The sequence below is a fragment of the Marmota marmota genome, unplaced genomic scaffold (genome assembly GCF_001458135.2).
Source record: "Marmota marmota marmota unplaced genomic scaffold, marMar, whole genome shotgun sequence".
NCBI classification, from domain to species: Eukaryota; Metazoa; Chordata; class Mammalia; order Rodentia; family Sciuridae; genus Marmota; species Marmota marmota.
The window spans coordinates 10117895-10144768 of record NW_026000205.1 but is presented as its reverse complement, the minus strand read 5'-3'; the positions used below and the strand labels follow the sequence as shown (position 1 = coordinate 10144768).

Sequence of the window (26874 nt, the reverse complement as noted above, 5' to 3'; positions counted from 1 at the left end):
ATTGAAAAGTGATACTCTGGAAAGAAATGGTCTCTAGGGAGGTAAAAACATGGGAAGCACGACAGACATGTTAAAGGGACAGGCAGACACCCCTGATGGGTACTTTCAGTTGCTGACAGTTAGACACATCAGAGATTCAGGTGTGACAAGTTCTCATTCATATACAAGAGTGTATGTAGTACAGGTGACACTAGTGGGTGCGAGACTGACATACAAGAACACTTGGCTTTATAAAAATGTTAAAAAAGAGGGGCTGGGGCTCAGCGGCAGTGTGCTCACCTAGAGAGTGTGAGGCCCTGGGTTGGATCCTCAGCACCACATAAAAATAAATAAATAAAAGTATTTAAAAAAATAAAATAAAAACTGGTTCAATTAGCAATAACAAATCCCTAATCCACTGTAATTGGTTGCCCTTACCACAGGCATTCCTCTAAGACAACTGGAAAAGAATGGGATTTTTAAAAAAGAGTTGGGGCGCTATGTTATTGTAAACACGATATAAAAAAGAATTTAATAAACCTGAACCCGCCGGCCATCTCCTTCCTCACGGGGTTCTGCAAAATAACACCTGCCAAAAAATAAAAGGGTGTTTTTAGCCGGTGGGCAGGGGGAAAAAAATCCCCGTCTTTAGCTTTGATCTCGAGGCCCTTTGTGTCAAAAGATTAGGAAATTACATGGATCAGCCCCAGCCAGATGTCCCGGGAGTCCGGCGGACTGAGGGGCTGGCGGCAGCCGGAGGTTTACCATTTGGGTTCTGAGCCCAAATCGGCGGTGGTAGTTCCCGATTTCCGAGCTGCGCAAGTTGGAGTCAACGAGCCTCCACCGCGGGGTCCCCCAAAGATCCTTCATCCGGAAGCCTCTGGCCGCAACATCCCAAAGCTGTGGAACCACAGTGAGCTAGCCGCCCAGACGGCCTCTGCCTACCTAGCGCCGCCTGGTGGCTTAACAGAACCGCGGGCTTCAGACACTGGCCTAGCCGCCAGCTGTTAATCCGCAGGAAGTTCGTTTCCAGGTAACGCAAAGGCGGAAGTGACGATTCAATTATTCTCAAATAGACAGAACTCTTAGCCAATGGGTGCTTTTAAGAAGGAAAGGTTCTTCCACATTGGCCAATAAGAAGCGCTTGTTGCTACGAACTAGAACAAACGCTTTCTCCCTAATTCGCTTTTATCAATGTCGCACCGGTAAATTGCAATTACTCTTGGTGCTGTTTACTATCTTCTCGGAGATTTGCACCAGGCCCTGGAGGCCCTCCGGCCTAGTCCAAAAGCAACGACGCCGTGAACATTGAGACCCGATCTGGCACACCACAGGTCTGGCTATCAGTGGGATAATCAATAGTAAACAATAAAATTAATGGATAGGAGAGACATTAATGCATGAAACAAATACTTTAGGAAGAACCCTTTTGCAAAACTGAACCCAGGAGCAGTTAGCACGTTTCTAACCAGTAATACCGGAAGAGAGGGCGGGAAGACAGCAAATGAACTTGGATTTCATTCAATTGTCAGTGAAGTCAGTTTGCAGGCTTTTAAAGTACCACACCGTCGACCTCAGTTCCAGTAGCGCTGTTGCGCTTAGAGGCAGCTGCGACCAGCCTGACTTAACCAACCCCCCGCCCCCACCCGCCCCAGGACACACACACACACCCAGCTGCAGGGAATTGGCTTGTTTCCCTCTCCCTTTTTGTGGGCGGCCCTTTCTGTCTAAAATTTCTATGAAATGAGAATACACTGGACTTTCAGAATTCTCCTCAGCCTTCACTTGTCATTTGCACTGCATCCTAACAAACTCCTTATATCTATCTTCTAGTTCAACATATTCATTGTAAGCTGTGGTTAATATTCCATCTAGCCCACTTACTACATTTTATTTCAGTTATTTCATTTTTAATTCCCACATCTCTCTGTGCAGAGAAATTAGACGCATTCTGATATTCTGCCCCGTTTGCTTTATTAAAAGCCTTATTTCTTGGTCTTTTAAGTACTCAACTTTTTACTATGAACTACCCTGAATTTTGCAAAAGTAATCCAGATAATTTATTTGTTCATTTTCCCCCTTTATTTTCAGTGCTAGGAATTGAACCATGGCCTGGCACTTACTAGTCAAGCACCTCACCACTGAGCTACATACCCAACCTCAGCATAAAGAATTTGTGTTAACATCTTCCCCCAATGTTAACAGCTTACATAACCATAGCATTATCAAAAGAAAAAAAAATAACATTCATGCAATACTAGGAGATCTTCTCTTATTAGGATATTTATGCCTAGCTTATTTATTTATTTATGATCTTTTTAAACTGTTCTACCTTCATGGTCAAGAATCCTTTTTTTTTTTCTCTCTCTCTCTTTCCTGCGTTTTTTCTCTCATTTATTTTTCTTCCCACGTAGTGGGAGAGACTTTGAATCCCTTTTTGTTTTTTATATATTAAATGTCTAATGTTAATATGTCTATACTTGAATCTTTTTATTAAAATTTTCTTGCAATATCTTTTTTAAAAAGCCCTTGTATTTTCAAACTGTATGTCTGCTTTAGTTGCATCTTCTAAACATCATGGAGCTGAAAAACAATTTTTTCCAATCTTCGAGTATTTCTCTTTCCACCCAATAATTCAACACATTCTTCTGTTGAAATAGTGTAACACTTTCTTTAAAAAAATAGCTTTTTGAATAATTATTCTGTGCAAGTTTGTGTATAATATTTTACATCAGTTATTACAATGGATTATACCATTTAATCTTTAAAATATATATAAGCAGAATTACTCATTTTAAAACATGGAAACTAAGATCAGAAAAAGCACTGGAAGATTTTGCTCAATATAACAAAGCAATTGAAGACCAAGGATTTATACACACACAGGCTTACTCCAGAATACACAAGTTAAGTTTGTATGATATATTGCTACCTTTGGACACATTAATTTTTTAATTTAATAATTTATGCTTTCTTTTTCTTACCTCTTTCAGAGTTTAGTGCTCCATCTATTTAATTTTGATTGTTTGTCTTTTCAAGTTCTCAGCTTGAATTAAAATTACATATACAGTCCTTGAATGGATACATTGAGAAGTGTATTAATGAGGAATTTCATCACTGCTGAACACCATAAAGTGTTTTTACACAAACTAAGATACATATGACTAGACAGTGAATGTTATGTTGTCTTAATTTTACTTAAAATTTTTTTTATTCTTTCAAAAAACTTTGTAAATAATTATTTTGTTTTTGTACTGTGGATTGAACCAGGGGCTCTTAACCACTGAGCCACATCCCCAGCCCTTTTTATATTTTGTTTAGAGACAGGGTCTCACTAAGTTGCTTAGGGCCTCACTAAGTTGCTAAGACTGGCTTTGAACTTGTGATCCTCCTGCCTCAGCCTCACAAGCTACTGGGATTTAGGCATGTGCCACCACACCCAGCTGTAAATAATATTTAACTAGAATATTTAAAGATGAAATGCTAACCCTGGATTTGCTTTAAAATATTTTAGGAGTCAGGCATGGCACTGCACACCTGTAATCCCAGTAACTCTAGAGACTGAGGCAGGAGTATTGCAAGTTCAAGGCCAGCCCTGGCAACTTAATGACACTTGTCTCAAAATAAAAAATAAAAAGGGCTGGGGATGTAGCTCAGTGTTAAGGACCCCTAGGTTCAATCCCTAGAACAAAAAACAACGTCTAGGGGCTGGGACTGGGGCTCAGAGGTAGAGTGCTTGCCTAGCATGTGTGAGGCACTGGGTTCGATTCTCAGCACTACATATAAATAATAAAATAAAGGTCATCAACAGCTAAAAACATATTAAAAATAAATAAATAAAGGTATTGTGTCCATCTACAACTAAAAAAATTAACTTAAAAAAACAAACAACAAAAAAACAATGTCCATGTTTCAGAGAGATTTAGATGATGTGTGCCTTAGTATAAAACAGGCAGAAAACCAAAGTATTTCAGCAACTTTCATTCCCTGAGGCGTCCATGGCAGAGAACATAAGGTGATCTGAATTCTTACTCTCCCTCACCCTCTTGACACAAGTCAACACACTTCACATCATACATCTCTTTCCTACTCCCACCACCTCCTAGAGCTTCTCTGGAATAAACTCCAGAGCTCTTAGGTGACTTACATGAACATTTCACAGCCCACATCATCTAATCATGGATTCCTTCTCTGCATTGTTCTGGTGTCTTCTCCACATGCAGGGATATTGCTGTTTTCTCCCAGCATCTGATTTAACCCATGGTGAGGGAGGGAAAGCAGGAATCTCAATGGGAATGTGGGATCTTTTCAGGATGACTTCCCAGGCCCTCTGCAACTTCATGATGCTTATCTTGGCTCCCTTTCATACCAGTCTAAATCACGTAAGCTTCTTGGCACTTCTTTTTGTCTGTTTATGTAACAGATGATATAGGGCAAAAAAGAAAAATAATACCTTCTTTGATCTTCTTTCCTTTCCTCTAAAGTAAGTATATCCCAATACCACACAAATTTTTTAAAGAGAAGTGCGTTTTTTTTCTTTATGTTTCTGTTTACACATTTTTTTCTAATTTTTAGGTACTTTTTTTCTTTTCTTTTTTTTTTCTTTTTTGTACTAGGGGCACTTAACCACTGAGCCACATCCTCAGCCCTTTTTTAATATTCTGTATAGAGACAGGTCTCGCTGAGTTTCTCAGGGCCTTGCTAAGGCTTGCTTTAAGCTTGCAATCCTCCTGCCTCAGCCACCAAACCACTGGGATTACAGGAATGGACCACAGCACCCAGCTTAATTTAGGTACTATTTACACATAGTGAAATACACGAATCTCGAGTATACCAATTGATGACTTTGGATAAAGGTATGTCCCCGTGTAACTCACAGACTAATCATCATATATAGATTATTTCCATCACCTCAGAAAGTTTTCTCATGGTGTTCCCAGTTGATCCCTCAATAGCCACTGATATTGCTTCCCCCAATAGCCACTGATTTGCTGCCACTATGGATAATACAATATAATCAGTTCTAGACCTTCACATAAACAGAAACATATATGATGCACTCTATTGCGGCTGATTTCTTTTGCTCAGCATAATGCTTTGGGAATTTATTCATGTCATTATATATATTAGTAATTTGTTCCTTTTTTTAATTGCTGAGTAGTTTTTTATTATGTGGTCATATCACAATTTGCTTACCCATTCACCAGCTAACTGTTATTTGTGGCTATTATTAATAAAACTGCTATAAACTGTCCCATACAGATTTTTAAATTTTTATTAGTTGTTGATGAATTTTTAAATTTGATTTATTTATTGGTACGTGGTGCTGAGAATCGAACCCAGGGCCTCACACATGCTCGGCAAGCACTCTACCACTGAGCCACAATCCCAGCCCCCATACAGATTTTTGTATGGACATATTTCATTTCTTCTGGGTAGATACCTAGCAGCAGGGTTTCTGGGTCAATGATAAGTGTGTGCTTAATTTTATAAGAAACTATGAACTTGTTTTTGAAAGCAATTACACATTTTACACTTCTAGTAGCAATGCTTAGGCAGCTACTTTGAGGATTAAAAAGAGAAACTGGAATAACATGTCTTGATCAGGGCCAGCATGCCAATATCTGCTGTGTTAATCTCCTGGCCCCAGTTCACAAAATGGGGAATGTAGGGTAATATTTCCAGAGAGCAAGTGGGCTCTAGTTCACCCATGATTTGAGCAATTACTCCTGTTCTTGAGGAAGGGTAGAGTCCTTGAATGGAAGTGCTGAGATAGAAGAAGCAGTAAGAACTTGCCTGGCTCACCAAGGCTTCCCAGTATTCTAGATGGACGGTGGAAGAGGGTGCATCATATTCAGCTGGTGACACTAATTTTGGCTTATCATTAGCTGACATGCCCTCCTCTGGTATGTCTTTTTATTTCTCTCTACCTTTATAGAGGCCCTAAAACATAGAGTTTCCCTCCCTCCAAAATTTATTGAATACTAGGCTGGGGTTGTGGCTCAGTGAAAGAATGCTTACCTAGCATACGTGACGCACTGGGTTCAATCCTCAGCACCACATAAAAATAAAAGTATTGTGTCAACCTAAAACTAAAAAATATTAAAAAAAATTTACTGCACACTTACTGTCATGAGCCGTCTGTGGGCTGTGTGTGGGCTATGTTGCACGTAGTAGCCTAATGAGGGGATAAATCAGGCGTTGAGAACCTCCCATGGCACCCCCACAGGGATTGATCCCCTGGTGCAGGTGAACTTCCCCCTCAAGCTCGGCTAGAGATCCCACACAGCACCTGAGATGGATGTGACCTGCCAAGATGCCAATGGACCTGCTGACTGCAAGACACCAGGAAGCAAGACTCCACCCTTGAAACCTTATCCTTGCCTTTGATGTCCCCTGACATAAATAAAGCAAGTGGGGGCTCCATTTTGCCAGAGTATAGAAGTTCCATCCGTGTGATCAGCCCGTCTTGCTCCCTCTTTTGAAACTATTTTCTGTGTCCTGTGGTTTTTTCATCATTCTATTTTTCTTAGCTTTTATTTCTCAGGCTGCCCATTCCACCCAGGGGAACCCCATGTCCATCGCCTGTACCTCACATGGACATGGTTCCCACAACTTGTCCCCCCTGTTAGGAAGGGGAAACTCTCAGGCCCAGTGGTTCTACCAAGAGGTTTCTGTTCAGCGTTTCCAAACTCTACTAGGAACATCTGGAGGGAGTTTCTAGAGGTGTTGTCTCCACTGAAGCCATAATTTCCACGGGGTGGCGGGGGGGCTTCCTTCTGCAGCCTTCATTCCTAGGGAGCATTGTTCCTGCAAGCAGGAGAGGACTTGCGCCAGCAGCCCAGATTACAGCCTGGGCCTTGATCTCTCTATGTCTAAGCAAAAGTCCTATCCACAAGCGAACATTTAACGTGATAAACATTTATTAAGTACCTACTGTGTATAAGGCACAGGGTAACCAGTCCTGACTTCCTCCCTGGGACTAGCTACACAGATAGATCAAGTCACAGGGCAGCAAATGCTGCCTTTTCTGTGAAGCTTTTCTGGACACATCCCATCTTGACATATAAATCCACAATTCTGAAAAGAATCTGTGAGTTTCGTGAATCTCAGTTGTGGGGAGCCACCCGTCGCCCCTGGGCTGAACTTGCTTCCCCTGCCTGGAGCGATGGGGGTACCAGTTTGGCATGCATGCAAAAAGTGTACAGGGCAAGTGGCCTTTACCCTCACTCGCAAGGGAGCCTGCTTTAAGCCCTACCTGGGTGTTACCTAATGGGGATGGGTAACCCCCTGAAACCTGATCCCCTTGCCTTATTTGGGTGGAACTTTCTCGAATGTCTTTTCTCCAATAAATAGAAGGTTTGGATGTGCCTTTTCTTGCTCCTTCCAGCGCTGGAGCTGACTCTTGGGGTCACCGAGCCGAGTGGTCCTGTCTTAGAAATTTATATTTGTGTGCTGTGTGGTTTCTTTGCTGTTTTCTTAGTTATTGATATAGCCAGCTTCTTTTAACCCAGTCATATCACCAGTTGGGTCAGCTGGTGATATCAATATCTCTCTTTCTCTTCCTCTCTCTTACCATTAGATTAATAAATATTTTTAAATATCTTAAAATCTGAAAACCCAACACTAGCAATATTATGGGAAGGCAAATGGTCTCACATGCTGTGAAAAACACAAGTGGGGGGCCTGGGGTTATGGCTCAGTGTTAGAGTGCTTGCCTAGCATGCATGAGGCACTGGGTTTGATCCTCAGCATCACATAAATGTAAAATAAAGATATTGTTTCCACCTAAAACTTAAGAATAAATATTTTTAAAAAACAAAAAACATAAGTAGGTGTCTGACTGCAGTGATGAACCCCTATAATTCCAGCAACTCAGGAAGCAAAGGTAGGAGGTTTGCAAGTTCAAGGCCGGCCTCAGCAACTTAGTAAGAATTTGCCTCAAAATATAAAATAAAGGGGCTGGGGATGTAGCTCAAGTGGGAAAGCACCCCTGGGTTCAATGTCTGATACAAAAAAAAAAAAGCATATATAATAGTAAAGCAGGTTTATATATACTAACAAAGATGATTTTAATAATTAAAATTATAGTTTTAATCAGGTTTGATAACACACAATAAAAAAAAAAGTCATGAAGGAAGAAGTTTGTTATACTCACAGGTCCTTAAGGCAAGTGACACAGCAAGTCCTATATAGCCACCCAGGGAAGCACCAGCATCAGGCAGGAACAGAGAGAATGAGAGGGAAAAGTGGGCAAGAGGCTTTACTGAAGTTTCCACAGGACCAAATGAGTGAGGCAGGGAAAGCAGAATTAAGATTGGCTGATTCAAATAATTTCAGTGGGCTCTAGGGCAGAGGGCTGTTCTTAGTTGTCTGGTACCTGGTCCTGGGCTGGTTAGGGCAGGTGGATAGTGACCCTGGGTGAGAACCCTGCATAGTTAGGGTTATGGGCTCTGGATGGATTGGTTTGCATATGAAATGTATGCTTGAGGTGAGTTGTTTACTGTCTCCCAATGACCAGTCCAGGGAGGGGCAGTCTCTTCAGTGTCAGCATGGTCTCAGGATATCAAAACATCTCCAGACAAAGTGGCTCAAACCTGTAATCCCTGTGACTGGGAAGCTGAAGGAAAAGAATCACAAGTTGGAGGACAGCCTCAGCAATTTAATGAGGCCTTCAACAACTTAATGAGACTCTATCTCTTAAAAAAANTGCGGCCCGGGTTCGATCCTCAGCACCATATACAAACAAAGATGTTGTGTCTGCTGATAACTAAAAAATAAATACTAAAATTCTCTCTCTCTCTTTAAAAAAAAAAAAAAAAAAAGCTGAAAACATCCTGGCCTTTGGCAAGGAGTGTTTCCTGCCTTTTTGGCCACACCATGGGATCAGCTGAGATGGAGGCTCATCCACTCTACACAGGACGTGGCTCCCTGATAAAGTGCCCTGTATTAAATCCCTAGTACCACAACAAAAACAAACAAAAAATATATGTGAACCTACATGTGGATTTAGAAGCACATGCAAGAGCTGGGTGTAGTAAAGTTCTCGCCCCGTGGGTTCGATCCTCAACCCAACATAAAGATAAAATAAAGATATTGTGTCCACCTAAAACTAAAAATAAATATTAAAAAAAAAAGAGAGAGAGAGAGAGACATGAAAAAAATGTTGGGAAAGGGGCTGGGGTTGTAGCCCAGTGATAGAGTGCTTGCCTAGCACATGTGAGGCACTGAGTTCGATCCTCAGAGAAAGAAAGGAAGGAAGGAAGGAAGAAGGAAGGAAGGAAGGAAGGTATTGTGTACACTTAGAACTAAAAAAAAAATTTTAAAAATGTTGGGAAAGAGCCATCAAATTGCATCAAATTGTTCATAATGGTAACTTTTGAGAAATGGAGGACCTTCATGTTCAACTTTCTCTTATTAAACAAAAGTTGAGAATTTTGTTTCTATATTTTTAAAAATACTTATTACCACATGTTCACTAATGTTCACAATAAATACTCTGAAAGATGTTGTAGCTCAGTGGTAGAGCGCTTGCCTAGCACGGGTGAGGCTCTGGGTTTGAGCTTTGGCACCACATAAAAATAAATAAAATAAAAGTATTGTGTCCATCTACAACTGAAAAAAAAAATTAAAAAAAAAGAAAAGGCTGTCAAATATCCCTGACATTGTCTATCGTGTTGATTTCTGAGCTGAATTGCATCATTATTGCTACTTTAAAGACCACTATAGTTTTTCTCCTGTGCCTTTGCACTTGCTTCTATGTGAAAAAAGAAAAACAATCTAAAATTAATATTTTTTTAAAATAGGGATAGCAATGGGTGTAAGAGTTTACTAAATATTCCTGTATTTTGCAGAGGGGATTTTTTTTTGGGGGGGGGCAGGGTGTGGGTAACTGGGGATTGAATCAGCCATTTTTATTTTTTACTTCTTATTTTGAGACAGGGTCTTTCTAAGTTGCTAGGGCTGGCTTCGAACTTACGATCCTCCTGCCTCTGTAATGCTGGGATTATGGACATGGGCCTCCATACGTGGCACAAAAGGGATATTTTTGATACTCATAAAATTTCATGTGTGTATGTTCTAAATACATCAGGAACTTTAAATCGTCTCTAAATTCTAAAAAAGAATTGGTAATATTATTTTCCTTCAGGGACTTTGTTGCTTTCTTTTTAAAGATCTTGCATATTTCTTCTTAGGTTCAAGGTAATGCGCGCGCACGTGCGCGCGCACACACACACACACACACACATACACACATTTGCCTTGTTGTAAAAGTAACGATGCATACAGTTAAAAAAATAGTATAGAAGTGTTTCATTCCTCTGCATCCTTAGTTATATTCTCCAAAAATTTAACTACTTTTTAATCCTTTTATCTACTACCAGAAGTGGTAGTTTATTCCAAAACTCTAATTGTATTTGATATTTTAGTTGCTTTTGTGAATAGAATCTCATCCACCCATTTTATTCCCTAATGACTTAAAATACTTTTTTTTTTTTGGGTAAATTTAGTATCACTTTTCTGAAGTCCTTTAGGTTCAAATAACTTTTGTTTCCAAAAACTTTTATTTTTAAAATATATTACACATAGGAATGAATACATGCATATGTTTGTAAATGCAAAAGTCAACATAGTGACACGTTTCCTTCTTCCCATTTCTTATGCCTGGAGATAGCCTCTATTAAACATTTTTAGTATGTCCCTTCTCCTTACACAAAGAAAAATTTTTTAATATTTTTTAGTTGTAGATGGACACAATACCTTTTATTTATTTTTATGTGGCTGAAGATCGAACCCAGCGCTTCACATGTGCAAGCCAAATGAGCTCCCCTGAGCCACAACCCCAGCCCAGAGAGATTTACTTTTGCTCAGTTTCAGAGGTTTGTTCATAGTTGGCATTTTCAAGCAAATGCCATAATTTCATGTTTCTTTATGGCTGAGTAATATTCCATTGTGTATATGTACATTTCCTTTCTTTTTCAAAAAATATTATTAGTTGTAGATGGACACAATACCTTTATTTAGTTTTTTATGTGGTGCTGAGAATCAAACCCAGTGCCTCACACATGCTATGTAAGTGCTCTACCACTGAGCCACAACCCCAGCCCCATATATACATTTTCTTTATCCACTCATCTGTTGAAGGGCACTTGGATTGGTTCCCTAGCTGTGCTATTATGAATTGAGCTGCTATAACATTGATGTGGCTGTGTCACTACAGTATGCTGATTCTAAGTCCTTTGGGTATATGCCATGGTGTGTAGGACAACTGGGTCAAATGGTGGTTCTACTGCAAGTTTTCTGAGAATCTCCATACTGCTTTCCAGAGTGGTTGCACCAATTTGCAATCCCACCAGCAATGTATAAGAGCATATTTTCATAATAGAGTCTGGTTGTGTTATCTTTTGTGCTCTAACAAGTTTTTGTTGTTGTTGTTTGTTTTTGAGGTGCCAGGGATTGAACACAGGTCCTCACAGCACTTGCTAGAAAAGCACCCTCCCACTGAGCTATACCCAGCCCTCTAAAAAGTTTTAACATCAGAATTACGACAAATGAATAATAATAAATAATTTAATATTTCGGCCTGTCATGGAAGAGTTCCTAAAATATTTCATAGATCTCACCTGTAAAAATATATTGTTTTGGGCCATTTTTAGCATAGCTATTTGACTTTTAAAAATTTTGGGGGGGCTGGGGATGTGGCTCAAGCAGTAGCGCGATAGCCTGGCATGCGCGGGGCGCTGGGTTCGATCCTCAGCACCACATAAAAATAAAATAAAGATGTTGTGTCCACCGAAAACTAAAAAAATAAATATTAAAAATTCTCTCTCTCTTTAAAAAATGTTTTTTAAATTATTTGCTCTAATTTAAAAAGTGTTCCTTTTAGAGGAAAGTCTATTCAAAGTTCACCTCTTCTCCAGTCAATTCTGATGTCAAGTCAATTTATTAAAATCACACTATGTTCAGATTTTCCAGTATTTTACAAATACACTGAAATTTAAGTTTTTTATTTAACTGGATACAAAACATACATCATAAAGTGTTTAGTGGTTTCCAGCATATTCACAAATTTGTGACATCTAGAACAGTAATTCCACATTTTCATCACTCAACAAGAAAAGGGTCCTTTTCAGTTTAAACATATCATCATTTCAGTTTTTCATTCTCAATACCATCTATTTTCATCTTTATTTCATCACTGGAATCACTAAAATTTGTCTCCCTTTCTCTTTTCCACAAAATAATTAAAATTTTTGCTTTTGATAATTTTTATTTCTTTTTATAATCCCTTCCTCCTCTCAAAATACACTTTCGCCTATTTTAGGTTCTTGGATTCCATTGTAATTTTATTTCTTAATAATCTTTATAGCACTTTGATATACACATGTACATTAAGTTAAAAATCTTCGATACAGCTTTTATTGCCACAGGTTTTTCAACAGTGTTGTCAGTTTCATTTGCATCTGAATAACATATACAAAGTGATATATTTCCTTAACCCATGTTAATTAAGAGGAGATATTGAACTAACACTCAGATATTTGATGGTCATCTACTTTTACTATTTTCCCTATTCTGTGCAAAGAATGTGATCTGTATGCTTTCTGCTTTTTTGGAACCAATTAGGAAAAATATCAACTCTTCTTGCTATTGTGACAGTTGTGATTTTAAACTGCCCATCGCTATAACCAAGGCATTCTTCCTACAGCATGAAGGATGAAGTCTGAATAAAGACTATCCACATAAATCTTTTTTCCCTTTTAAAATTCCACACTGACCAAGGAGTAGTAGGGGAAAGGTGTTCTTTCCCATAGTCATTATAATTATTTTTCTTCTTCCTTTATGAATTCTTTGACAAAGTTAAACAATATGGTTAAAGTCCTTCCCACAAATCATAATGAAGATAATTATGAGAATGAGTAGATCAATGATAATAGAGAAAAACATTTATTAAACATATACTAGTTGGTAGGAATAACATTTATTAAACATATACTAGTTGGTAGGAATAGATCTAAGTACCTTGTACCAATTCACTGAGTCCTCATGGCCAAACCAATACATACATACACGATTGTATATATTTATACATAAGAAATAAAACACGACTAACATGTATAAGAAAAAATGTGTTAAGTATCTGGAAGAATAAACACTTTTGTAAACAGTGATTACTTTTCCAATATGGCTTTAGGATTTGGATTAATGAAAAGGAACAAAATAGTTTATAAAGAGAAAACATGACTAATTTCAGCAATTAAAATAAATGTTTTAAAGGAAAAATCAGGCATTTAAAGATAAAAGCTTACACACTATAAAAATTTAGAGGCAATCCTAACTTGAATAATAGTCATTTTAAAAAGGTATATGTCATTAAAAATAATAAAAACCTATATTTACTAAAATGGCTATTATGTTTTTGGCATAATAAAAGCAAGTGACGATATGGCATACATGCCATGACTTCACTTCCTTAAAATATGATGTCTAGCAGAATTTGCTCTACCAAATTGAGAGCAGTCATCTATAGCATAACTATAATTCATTTTGGCTTTTTTAGCTTCTGCCTTTTTATGTTTTCTGATTGTTTTACAATAAAAATATAAACTTGTGAAATGAAACAAAAAAATTAACACTGACTTCAAAAACAAAGTTATAGCTGGGTACAGTGGCACACATTTGTAATCCCAGCAGCTCGGGAGGCTGAGGCAGAAGGATTGTGAGTTCAAAGCCAGCCTTGGCAAAAACAAGGCACTAAGCAACTCAGTGAGACCCTTTCTCTAAATAAAATACAGAGTCGGGGATGTGCTCAGTGGTTGAGAGCCCCTGAGTTTAATCCCCAGCACTGACCCCCGCCCCAAATTTATAATTCCACAAGGAATTTCAAATTATGAAAGGTCACACAATTTAAACAGTGTGATACTAATGCAAGAACAAGGCTGGGGCTGTAGCTCAGTGGCAGAGAGCTTGCCTAGCATGTGTGAGTTACTCACTGGGTTTGATCCTCAGCACCATATAAAAATAAACAAAGGCATTCTCTCCATACAAAACTACAAAAATTTTTTTTAAATAACAAATATCAGAAAAGGGAAGAACTCTAAAATACAAGCAAATACATACAAGAATATAATATAGCACCAAACAATGGGGGAAAGAATTACTGAACAACTTGCATTGATTGCTACAATATGGAGGGGATGTCAATTTAGACTCTATATTCATATCCTAGAGTGAAATGCATTTGGATTGAAAACTTGCATACAAATAAAACATAGATACAGGGTAACTACCAAATATGAATTTTTGTCTAAAACATTAAGATGACAAGAGTCATAATTTTTATTATTAGTTAGTATGAATTCCTTGATGACGAATGAGATCTGAGCCACTACTAAAGGCCTTCCCACATTCCTTACAATTATAGGGCTTCTCACCACTGTGAATTCTCAAATGGCGAGTAAGATTTGAGCATTTATTGAAAGCCTTTCCACATTCACTACATTCATATGGTTTTTCATCTGTATGGATTCTCTGATGCTGGAAAAGTTGTGAGTTCTGAGTAAAAGCCTTCCCACATTCAAGACATTCAAAGGGCTTCTCACCAGCATGAATTCTCTGATGTTGGCGAAGTTGTGAGCTCTGAGTAAAAGCCTTCCCACATTCCTTGCAATTGTAGGGTTTCTCACCAGTGTGGATTCTCTGATGGTTAGTAAGTGCTGAGCCACTGCTAAAGGCTTTGCTACATTCCTTACACTCATAGGGTTTCTCACCAGTGTGGATTCTCTGATGCTGAACAAGTTTTGAGCTCTGAGTAAAGGCTTTGCCACATTGCTTACATTCATAGGGTTTCTCGCCTGTATGAATCCGCACATGTTGAAACAGCTGAGAGCTCTTAGTAAAGGCTTTCCCACATACTTTACATTTGTAGGGTTTTTCACCAGTGTGAATTCGCTGGTGATCAATAAGATTTGAGCAATAACTAAAGGCTTTCCCACACTCCTTACATTCATAGGGTTTCTTACCAGTATGAATTCTCTGATGTTGAGAAAGGTATGAGCTACAACTGAAAGCCTTTCCACAGTCTTTACATTCAAAGGGTTTTTCACCAGTATGAATTTTCAGATGCCGAGTAACATGTGAGCCACAACTAAAGAATTTCCCACACTCCTTACATTCATAAGATTTTTCACCAATATGAATTCTCTGATGTTGAATAAATTGTGAGTTCTGACTAAAGGTCTTTCCACATTTTTTACATTCATAGGGTTTTTCTTCATTATTCATTATTTGATGTAGAGTAATGAAAGACTGTTGAATAAATGTGGGTACATATTCATTAGAGAATACTTCTTGACTTAAAAGCCCATTTTGTCTGGCAAAATGACTTCTATATTCTAAAACATTTCTAAAGCTGGAGTATTCAAGGCCAGGCTTTGTAAGTCCCATTATCTCCCTCTGGCATGACTCTATTTCATAAACTTCTTTCTTTAGAGATAATAACTTGCTTTCACACATTGATTCCAGGTCTGAAAGAAAAAAAAAGGGCTAAATATTCTTTTCCCCTCTTATTTGTGAAAAGTTAAATTTTATGATACAAATGGAAAAAATTAAAGTAAAAACTGTCTTGGGCTGAGGATGTATGTAGCTCAGTAGTAGAGTGCTTGCTCAGCACATGTGAAGCACTGGGTTCAAACCTCAGTACAACATATAAATAAATTAAATAAAGGTATTGTGTCCATCTACAACTAAAAATATTTTATTCCTTTTTAAAAAAATATTTTTTTAGTTGTAAATGAACATAATGCCTTTTTTAAAGTTTTTAATATGGTACTGAGGATCAAACCCACACATGGCTCACACATGCCTCACACATGCCTCACACATGGTAGGCAAGCACTCTACCCCTGAGCTACAATCCCAGATTGACAACTAAAAATATTTTAAAAAATACTATCTAGTGGGTAAATGACATAAAATTCTCAGTTACTGTTTAATCTAAAAAAATAAGCAAGGAATGAACAGAAATTAATAAGATATAATTCAGGAAGCAGAGTGAGGAGAGTATGGAAATAAGTTACCACAATGATTCTCAAATACAGATGTGGGTCAATATCATCTGGAAAGGTTAGTAAAAATACAATGCTTGAGCTATATACTAAAACATGACTAGTCATATACACATGTACACATCTATATAACTGTGTGAGAAAGAGTACATTGTCATACTGTCTAACAAAACATGGATACTTTTTTGGCCTCCATTGAAGGTCTTCTAAGAGAACAAAATACACATGAGGAAGATTCTTTGGTATTCCATGGCATAATAAAAAGGAAGTTTTGGGGCTGGGGTTGTGGTTCAGTTGCAGAGTACTTGCCTAGCACATGTGAGGCACTGGGTTCAATCCTCAGCACCACATAAAAATAAATAAAATAAAGGAATGAGTCTATCTGCAACTAAAAAAATTAAAAAGCAAAAAAAGAAAATTTAGCCTTTTCCCTATTTTTTGACACAGAGCTTTAAAATTCCTTGGAACTTCATGAATGATAGCACTGTTTTGTTATGCCAATGAGGTGAAACAGGGTAATTCTTAGCTTCTAGGGACTGGTGACCAGAAAGACCAAGCATGTGATTAGAGCTGCGGCTTTTCGACTGCCTGATCTCTATAAAGGGGAGAAGGGGTAAAGACTGAGCTACCAATTGTTTAATCAAGCATGCCTAGTAAAAAAAAGAACTCTGGACACGATATTTCAGTGGAAATTCCAGCTCGTGAATGCACTGATGTGCTGGGAGTGTGATACACTTGATTCCATGAGAAGAGGGTATGGAACTTCTATCCAGAAGCCTTCAAGATTTTGCCCTAGTATGTATTCTTTATACTAAAACTGTAATCTTAAATATAGAACTTTATTATTGAGTTCTATAAATCCTTCTATCAAATTATTGAAGCTAAGGTGGCCTTGGAAACCTCTGAATTTATAGCCAGTTGGTCAAATTGCATGCCATCTGAGAAATCCCAACACTTGAGGCTGGCTACTAAAGTAAGAGCAGTATTATGGAGGACTATGGGTTTGCACTAATATTGTCAAAATTGAATTGTAGCACACTCAGTTGGGGTAGAAACAGAATAAACTCTGTAATATAGAATGTAGTATATGAAATTTGAAAGCAGTAATGAAGGGTTATCCATATGGAGGATGAGCCAGAGACAGAGTCTAAGGTATTGAACTAATTTAATTAGCAGATAGAGAAACTCAGAATAGTTTGTGTGCTGAGGATTCAATGAAAATACTATTTGCCCTGGATTTTGTGATGGTGATCTTAGGATAAGAGAGGTCTGAGACTGCTCATGTACCATCCCAGTGACTGGGTTTAAGGGAGACAGAAAGGAATTAAGACACAGTATAGCTGGGCACAGTGACATATACTTTTAATCCCAGCAACCCAGGAGGCTGAGAAGGGAGGATCACAAGTTTGAGGACAGCCTAAGCAATTTAGCAAGGTCCTGTTTCAAATATTTAAAAAGTGCTGGGGATGGTAGCTCCGTTTTAGATAGCCCCTGGGTTCTGTCCCCAGTAGTAAATGAAAAAAAAATTTTTTTAAAGACAGTATAACACTACCATAGAAAGATGTCAGGAACCAGACTAATGAAAGTTTAGTACTAATTCTAATAGTTAATTACTGAAAATATGGTTTAGATATGAGGTGTCCCCCCAAAATTCAGTGTAAGACAATGCAGGAATATTGAGGTGAAATGATTGGATTATGAGATACATAACCTCATCAGTGAATAATCTACTGATATGGATTAACTGGATGGTAACTGTAGGCAGGTAGGTTGTGGCTGGAGGAAGTAGGTCAATGTAGTTGTAATCTGCTGTTTATTTTGTTCCTGGTGATCAGAGCTCTGTCTCCACGCTTGCTGGCTGCCATGTCCTAAGCTATTTTTCTTTGCCATGCTTTTATGCCTCACTTGGGGCCTAGAGCTACAGAGATGGCTGACCATGGACTGAATTTCTGAAACTGTGAGCCAAAATAAACTCCTCCATCTAAATTGTTCTTGCCAGGGTATTTTGGTCATAGTGACACAAAAGCTAACAAAAACACTAAGTGTTCCCAGGCAATTATTAAACCTCTGAAAATCCTCATTTCTTCATCTGTAAAAGGGAAATAATCCTTAATTTATGATTAACTTAGAGAATAAGAGAAAAATGATTATAAATGTCTTGGAGGTAAGTATTCAGTATCTGATAGCTATTATTATAAGAGACTTTTTTACTAAAAATGAGGATATTAGGCAAATTAAATGGCTCAAAAACATCCAAACAAAATGTATCTTAAGTCAGCACCGGGAATTTGGATCTTTAGAAAAGAGACTTTTCCCTCCTATTGGAGCCTTTACAGGGGTTCTTCCCTTTGTCTAGAGTTTTCTTCTTTATGAACATATACAGTAACAAGACATAGCAGTAAGCCCAGTACTACAATAATTCTAAAATATAGATAAGCATAAATAGTTCAACATGTTTACAATAATTATTAAAATGATACAAAAAATCTGTGATTTCCATTCATTTTGAAGTCACAGGAAAGACTAATAAAAATGTCATAGGAACTACAGTTAGTTGCATACATCACAACAGGAAAAATGCTGTAGAGGTTACTAAATATAGATATTCATGTTTTTTCTTATCCAAGTTCATAGATTTCCAAATTCTATCAAAAGAATCCAAAATTAGGAGTTTCTGAGCAAGAATGATCCTTTATAAATACAATCAAGCTGGGTGCAATGGCACACACCTGTAGTCCCAACTACTCTGGAGGCTGAGATAAGACAACTGAAAGTTCAAGGCTATCCTCAGCAATTCAGCAAGATCCTATCTCAAATAATAAAAAAGGTCTGGGACGTAGCTCAGTAATAAAGTACCTTTGTGTTCAATCTCCAAGACAAAAAAAACCCACCACAATCATGTATGTCACTCTGCTCAAATCATACAATGGATGCACATTTCAGAATAAAATTCAACCCTATCAAGGCCCACAAGACACTAACTCATCTGCAAATACCCCCCATCCTCCACCTCTGCAACCAGCACAGAGGTGCATATATACCTTGCTACTTTCCCATATTCACTTATATAATTCCCTTTTTAATCACTGGCAACAGCCACAGTGGTAGAAGCCAAAAAGCTTCTCACGCAGTCACTTTATTCTTCTTTTCCCTAAATCTCTTCTACCAGATATTTGCTTGTTCCCACACCTCTTTTAGACCTCTATTAAATATTACTTCATCATAGAAGCCTTCTCCAACCTCCCTTCATGGCACTTATCACCATCTGATTATATATGTATAATATATATATAATGTATTAATATATAATGTGTAAATATTTATATAAGTATACAGTAAAGGAGCAAAAACTTTTTTTTTGTTCTTTTAGTACCAGGGATTGAACCCACGGGTGCTTTATCCACTGACCCACATTCCCTGCCCCTTTTATATTTTATTTTGAGACAGGGTCTTACTAAGTTGCTGAGGCTGGCTTTGAACTCGTAATCCTCCTGCCTCAGCCTCCCTAGTCATTGGGATTACAGGTGTGTGCCACTGCACCTGCCAAAAGAGCAAAAACTTCTAAGACTCTAACTATTTCAGTATGGATTAAATCTATGGCTACATATTTAGTCCTTGACCAAAGTACCCTAACTTCTCTTACTAGATAAGAAGATATATAAGCATATATTTTATAATATATAATTATAAATTATAAAATAATGGTAATTATAAATTACAAATAATACTACAATATGCCTACTTATAATGTTCAATTATATAACTGTAATTATAAATTACATAATATTTTATATAATTATATATTTATAAATAATACATATTTTTTTATAAATGACATATGTTTATACTCTGCTACAATTTGAATGTGTCTGCTCCAAAATTCAGGTGCTGCCAATGTCATAATATTAAGAGGTAGAGCTCTTCCCTCACAAATGGATAAAGTACCCTGATAAAGGCACTTGAAGAAGGGAATTGGTTCCATATTGCCCTTTTCCTATGTGAGGACATACAAGGTAAGCCCTCACTAGAGATGTTAGTACCTTGATCTTGGGTTCCCAGCCTCCAGAACTGTGAGAAAATAAATTTCTATTCTTTATAAATCATCCTATCTGAGGTATTCTGTTACAGCAACACAAAATGGCCTAAGCCATTTTCTTCCCTACTAGAAAATAGATTCTAGAATATATATTCCCAAACTATAGAGATTTGAGTGTTTTTATCAATACTAAATTGTAATAACTGGACCAATGTTTGGTATATAGCAGTGCCCTTCCAGTTCTCCTACTTCATCCTAAATTTCCCTTTCTCTGCCACTCTCTCTTTCTAGTATAGGCACAGATTTGGTTTTGGCCCTGATAATGTCTTGATACATAATGCCTACAATCACTTCCAAGGCTCCAACTACTATTTTTTTAATGTATATTTTTTTTAGTTATACATGGACACAATATCTTTATTTTATTTATTTTTTTGTGGTGCTGAGGATCGAACCCAGAGTCTCACACGTGCAAGGCAAGCACTCTACCGCTGAGCCACAACCCCAGCCCCTCCAACTAAGTAAGAATTAAATCCCCTCCCATGTATTTAGTCCATGACTTTCTGCTAAGCTCCCTAATTTTTTGGTTTCTCTTTTAATATTTTATTCTTTTTGGAAGTTATTTATGGATAATTTTAGCATCACTTTTTTGTGTAAGTGTTGGTACTGGAGATTGAATCCAGGGTTGCTGTAACACCAGGTTACACCCCTAGCCCTTTTTATTTATTTTGAGACAGAATCTTGTTAAGTTGTCAAAGTTAGCTTTGAACTCGTGAGTCAGCTTGAGTCTCTGGGATTGCAGGCCTGGGCCACCTGACCCTGCTAGATTGCATTTTTTTTTTCCTCTTTCCACATTTAAAAATTGGTATAGATTTTGCATTATTTTTTGGTACTGGGGATTGAACCTAGGAGTGCTTAACCACTGAACCACATCCCCAGCCCACTTTTATATTTTTATTTAGAGACGAGTCTTGCTGAGTTGCTTAGGGTCTCACTAAGTTGCTGAGGCTGGCTTTGAACTTTCGATCTTCCTTCCTCAGCTCCCAGAGCTGCTGGGATAACAGGCAGCTAACTTTGCATTCTTAGAGTGGACATAATTAGTAAACTGCAGCACTGGAAGAGTTCCCTTACACAAATTAAGAAATAAAAGATGATAAGAGGAGGAAAAATCCAAGACAAACTGGTAAAAGAAGGCACTGACAGGCAGCTAGAGTGAAGACTAGTACTTGGGTGCTTGAAATTAAGGAGTGTTTGAGAAGAATGTTGAAAGAGTAGGAAGTAAGGGAAGGACTGAAACATGCCACTTGTAAACTCATGTTGAAATAACTTAGTTTCCTCCATAAGCCTAGCTTCTGGAAGGGAGCTTCCAGGGTGACATCTTGAAGGTGCTCTTTCCTCACTGACCAGCTGAGTTAGTACCTGTAATCGCTGGGGTTTAGTCATTTCTCACTTACCTGAACACAGGCCTCTTGTAAGCTCTCTGCCCACCATCCAGGGCTCTTTTCCTTGTTCCAGTAAAGAGATCACTTGAGGCTTAGGAATGTAAAATCCTGCTCATGAGAAAAGATATGGCACACGGTTATGCTGTGGGGAAATGAGATCCAGTCCCTTGCTGATCAAGGAACAGGTGCCACTACAGGAACAGCCAAAGAAGACAGAGACGAAGCTTCAGCCATAGCCCTTGGAGCTGCCCATTTCCCACGCTTCCTTTTCATTCCAGCTGAAACCATTTATTTGAGAATAAGAAGCAGAAATTCAGCTGATTACTTGAAAAGCTGCTGAGAAATTCACTGTAGTAGAAGCAGACATTCCAGAGGAGAACTCTGAATTATTGGTAGAGATGCCCTTACCCATCGAAACCAGATTGCTATAGTTTTCCAACATCACATCTCTGTACAAGTCCCTCTGAGCAGGGTCCAGGCACTCCCACTCCTCCTGAGAGAAGTCTATTGACACATCATTGAACACCACTGATCCCTGAAACAATAAACATATGTACTAGCTTTGTGATTAAAAAAAAAAATACTTCAGCCAGGCACAGTAGCACTTACTTGTAATTGTAGTGATTTGGAAGGCTAAGACAGGAGGATCTCACGTTTGAGGCTAGGTTTGGCAACTTAGTGAAACCCCATCTCAAAATAAAAAATAAAAAGGGCTTGGGGCTGGAGTTGTGGCTCAGCGGTAGAGCCCTAGCCTAGCATGTTTGAGGCCCTGGATTTGATCCTCAGCACCACATAAAAATAAATAAATAAAATAAAGGTATAAAAAAATAAATAAAAAGGGCTGGTCAAGCATGGTGGCACATGTCAATAAACCCAATGCCTCAGGAGGCTGAGGCAGGAAGAACACAAGTTCAAAGCCAGCCTCAGCAATTTAGCGAGACCGTAAGCAACCTACTGAGATCCTGTCTCAAAATAAAAAAACAAGGTGGGGGTGCTGGGTGTGTGGCTCAGTGGCAGACTGCCTGTAACCTCAACCCCAAGTACTCCCAAAAAAAAAAAAGAAAGAAAGAAAGAAAAGAAAAAGAACAACTTCAGAGACTATTGTGCTTATATTGTGTGCTAAAGCAAATGAGTAATTATGTTGTTGTTGCTGAGAAATAGTATCTGAATTTTTTGGTGGGAGGTGGGGCTCTGTGGTGCTGGGGACTAAAGCCAGGTCCTTGCACATGCTGGATAAGAGCTCTCCCAGTCCTTTTATCCGTTTTTAAAATTTTGAGACAGGGTCTCACTAAGTTGTCCAGGCTAGCCTAAAACTTGAAATCTTCCTGCCTCCCCTCCAAGTAGCTGGGATTATAGGCACGTGCCACCATGCCTGGCTTGAGAATCAGTATCTTTGGATCTCAAAAATAGGGCTGGGGATGTGGCTCAAGCAGTAGCACGTTCGCCTGGCATGTGTGGGGCACTGGGTTTGATCCTCAGCACCACATACAAATAAAGTAAAGATGTTGTGTCCAACGAAAACCAAAAAAATAAATATTAAAAAAAATTCTCTCTCTCTCTCTCTCTTTAAAAAAATAGATGCAAGTCTAGCAGGATTATTATTATGCTGCTGCATTATTTCAGCCACTTATGTATATCTTTCTGTGCTAAGGCAATCTTAATTTATTGTTTTGGTATGTTACTTGACCCAAAGAGCGGTTGGCAATTACATAGAAAGAATTGGAGAATACTAATTTTTTTTTCTAATACTGTGTGTAACTGTGTTTAACACAGATATTTTACATTGTTTCTATAAGTAAAAACATCACTCTCATTTAATATCTTTTTAAAAATTTTTGTAGTTGTAGATGAACAGCATGTCTTTATTTTATTTGTTTATTTTTATTTGGTGCTAAGGATCAAACCCAGTGCCTCATACATGCAAGCAAGTACTCTGCCACTGAGATACAGTCCCAGCCCCACTTTTTAAATTTTTAATATGTAAAACTTGACAAATACAGCAGGATGTGGTGGCATATGCCTGTAATCCCAGTAGCTCTGGAGGATGAGGCAGGAGGACTGCAAGTTCAAGGTCAGCCTCAGCAACTTAGTGAGACCTTGTCTAAAAGTAAAAAACTAAAAAGGGCTGGGATGTAGCTCAATGGATAAGCATCCCTGGGTTAAATCCCCAGTACCAAAAAAGAAAAATTGATAAATACATAAATTATACTTCACTCCTGTGATTCATTGCCATAAAAATTATTTCCTATTAATATAAATTCTTCATTTTTCTTGTGGCAGAATTTTTTGCAACATATACTACTGGACAAGAATTATAAGGTCCTTCTGAGCTTTGATAGAATGAGCTCAACAACTTAGGCATTTGCCAAACTCATTATAGTCACCTATCATTTCTATCCTTATTTCTGAGATAAAAGAAAACTGATGATTCATAGAGAAATTCATCATGTCACAAACTTCCTATTACCTTCAAATTGGACTTGTCTAATGGATACTGGTACAGTATGGGTCTTAAATATCTCCCAAAGGCCTGTGTATTAAAGGCTTTCTCAGCTGGGAACTACTGGGAAACATGAAAAAGGGGTCCATGAAGAAGTCTTCTAGACATTGGAGAGTATGTTCTTGAAGGGAATATTGGAACTCCAGTCTTTTCCTCCTGTTTTTCTTCCCTGCAATGAGGTGAACAGTTTTACTCTACCACATGATCCCTGACACAACAGGCTGCCACACCACAGGCTCCAAAGCAATAGTGTCATTTGATCATGGAATGAAACCTCTGAAACTGAGACAAAATAAACTTTTTTGCTTTACAAGTTGATTATCTCAGGTAGTTTGCTATAGTAACAGAAAACTATTACAAAATGCCCTAACAAAGTCTCAGAGATCCATATCAGCCACTGACTCCATGATTTCTAACACCTCATAAACTAGGAGGTCTTTCAAAAATCTAACATTTGGAGCTATCAACACCACCTTTCATCTTATCCTATTGGAAAATGACAGTATATAGACATAATCTTGGCTTTTCCATGCTTGTTCCTAGCTAAGCTACTCATAGCTCTATTTTATCAAATCACAGTCCAGAAAGGAAAAATTCATTTTAGAAATCTACTCCTTTTTGTTTCTTTCCTTTATAGTACTAGAAATTGAACCTTGTGTATGCAAGGCAAGCCCTCCACCAACTGAGCTACGTCCCCAGCCCCACAAATCTACTCTTATTTCTCTAAATAGATATATTTCTTCTCCATCACAGTCCCTGGGAGAAGGCTGAGAAAAAAGATGCTCAGTTATTTACTAAAAGAAATAGTAATGCTGATTGAAAAAAAAAAAAAGACACTAAGAATGGTATAGGATTATCTAGCTAGTATGAGAGGGAATGGGGACCAGGAAGAGGAACAGTTATCCAAAAATGTCAGGATAAAGAAAGGAAATGCACACATCATTTTTTTTCTTTGGCAGAGGGGTCTTGCCAAATTGCCCACACTGGCCTCAAACTTGCAATACTCCTACCTCCGCCTCCCAAGGAGCTGGGATTCTGGTATGTGCCACTGTGCCCAGCTCACGTTTTCTTTCTTTCTTTCTTTTCCTTTTTTTAAAGTAAGTAAATGTCAGCAAAGAAAGAAAATGCATTGACTCACCTCAGCCATGGCTTTTAGTATTGCAGGAAATGATCAGTCCTCAAGGCTGTTCTCCTGAGAAAAGACACTGTTCTGAGAAGGCAAGACTAGGGAAACAAAGAAATACTCTAGATACTGCAATGACCTTATAGTTCTCAGGATGGTCAGATAAAACCACTTCTACTTCCCTTGATCTACAACTCTACTCTGGGAGTATGGAACGAATACTACTTCTTTCTCAATTCCAGAAACCCCAGGTTTTAGCTGCACCAAAATAAATAAATGCCAGGAAACTTTTGACTTGCTTTTCCATATAGTTTTAAAAAACTATAGAGGTATTTTTCTTGAGACAGCATAAAAAGAAAAGCTTATGAGTTGGGAGTATAGTTCAGTGGTAGAGTGCCTACTTAGCATGTGTGAGGTCCTGTGTTTAATCCCCAGCACAAAATAGGGAGGGGAGAGAGAATGAAAAGATTAACTTCAGGAGTTCTCACATCTTTATGATTTTGAGTCTTGTTTTCCTTAAACACAAAATAACTGTCTATTTATTAAAGTCAATGTCTGTGTTCTTCAGGAACACGAAAAAAATTTTTCATATGGATCATGCTCATTTCTTATTCACATTATTACTAGATTTTTTTTTTTTTTTAATTTTCAGAAAGGGTCTTGTTGAATTTAGGGCCTGGCTAAATTGCTATTGGAAATAAAGCAATTGTTTTCTAGTTTCCCATGTGGTACTATTTTTGTAATAGCTTTATGAAAAATATCTTAAATAAAATGTTGATAGTGCTTCTCCCTGATTTTAATAAGAATGATTTTATTATTTCACCTATTAGATATTAGAGCTTATTTGTTTTTATGGTTGGAGTTTGAACCCAGGGGCACCCTACTGCTGAGCTACTAACCCAATAGTTAATGCTTTATACCAGCTGGGTTCATCTTGACAAATTTGTTCATTTATGGAATTCTTTTTCAGTTTGGGTCATCCTCCCTCCTCCTCTCCTTCTCTTTCCCATCATTCTCCTTTCTCTACTAATCTACCTTGGCTCATCTTCCTTCCTCCCTCCCTCCTTCCTTCCGTCCTACCAGGGATTAAATCCAGAACTGCTTAACCACTGAGCCATATCCCCAGCCCTTTTTATCTTTTATTTTGAGACAGGTTTCAGTAAGTTCTTAGTTCCTCGATATATTGCAGAGGCTGGCTTGGAACCTGTGTTCCTCCTGTCTGAGCCTCCTGAGTTGCTGAGATTATAGGCATGCACCAGAGCTCCTGTTTATTTCTTTATTTTTATTGGTTCTTTCTACTTATATATAAAGGTAAAATTCCCTGTGGTATATTTATATATGTGCATAACATGATTTTTAAAAATTCATTCCACATTTCTTCCCCTTTCGTATCCTTCCTCTCTCCCTCTTGAACCCCTTCTTCTATTCTATAGATCTTCCCTGTATCTTCTTATTTTGAGATAGGGTCTCACTAAGTTTTCTTAGGGTCTCACTAAATTGTTGAGGCTTGTTGAGAGCCACAGCCAAAGGGGCCCCAGCAAACTTCCAGCTGCCAGCAAACTTCCAGCTGCCGGCTGATGATTGGCTCACAGCGGCCCCAGCAACATCTAGCTGATTGGCTCCTCGGCCCCAGCAACATCTAGCTGATTGGCTCCTCTGCGGTGATGCTCATTGGACTGTTTCCCTGCCCTTTCAGACCACGGAGCTGCTCATTGGGGGACTTTTTT

The 26874-nt window shown here is 38.2% G+C and overlaps 1 protein-coding gene and 1 long non-coding RNA gene across 2 annotated transcripts in view; one reads left to right on the top strand and one right to left on the bottom strand.

Moving 5' to 3' along the window:
- The first annotated feature begins 705 nt into the window (after positions 1 to 705).
- Positions 706 to 6469, top strand: LOC125612639. Its single transcript, XR_007343129.1, has 2 exons — positions 706 to 1313; positions 6209 to 6469. It is a non-coding gene; the product is annotated as an uncharacterized LOC125612639 (long non-coding RNA).
- Positions 6470 to 13706: 7237 nt separating this feature from the next.
- Znf383 (zinc finger protein 383) overlaps positions 13707 to 26874 on the bottom strand; it is a 21915-nt gene continuing 8747 nt past the window's right edge. The window contains exons 3-6 of the mRNA XM_015497186.2: positions 25163 to 25216; positions 21933 to 22059; positions 21537 to 21632; positions 13707 to 15506 (exon numbers count right to left, since the gene is read on the bottom strand). Of these exons, the coding sequence (XP_015352672.1) occupies positions 14326 to 15506; positions 21537 to 21632; positions 21933 to 22059; positions 25163 to 25171 (1413 nt within the window). The 5' untranslated portion in view covers positions 25172 to 25216 and the 3' untranslated portion in view covers positions 13707 to 14325. The remainder of the gene's footprint in view (positions 15507 to 21536; positions 21633 to 21932; positions 22060 to 25162; positions 25217 to 26874) is intronic.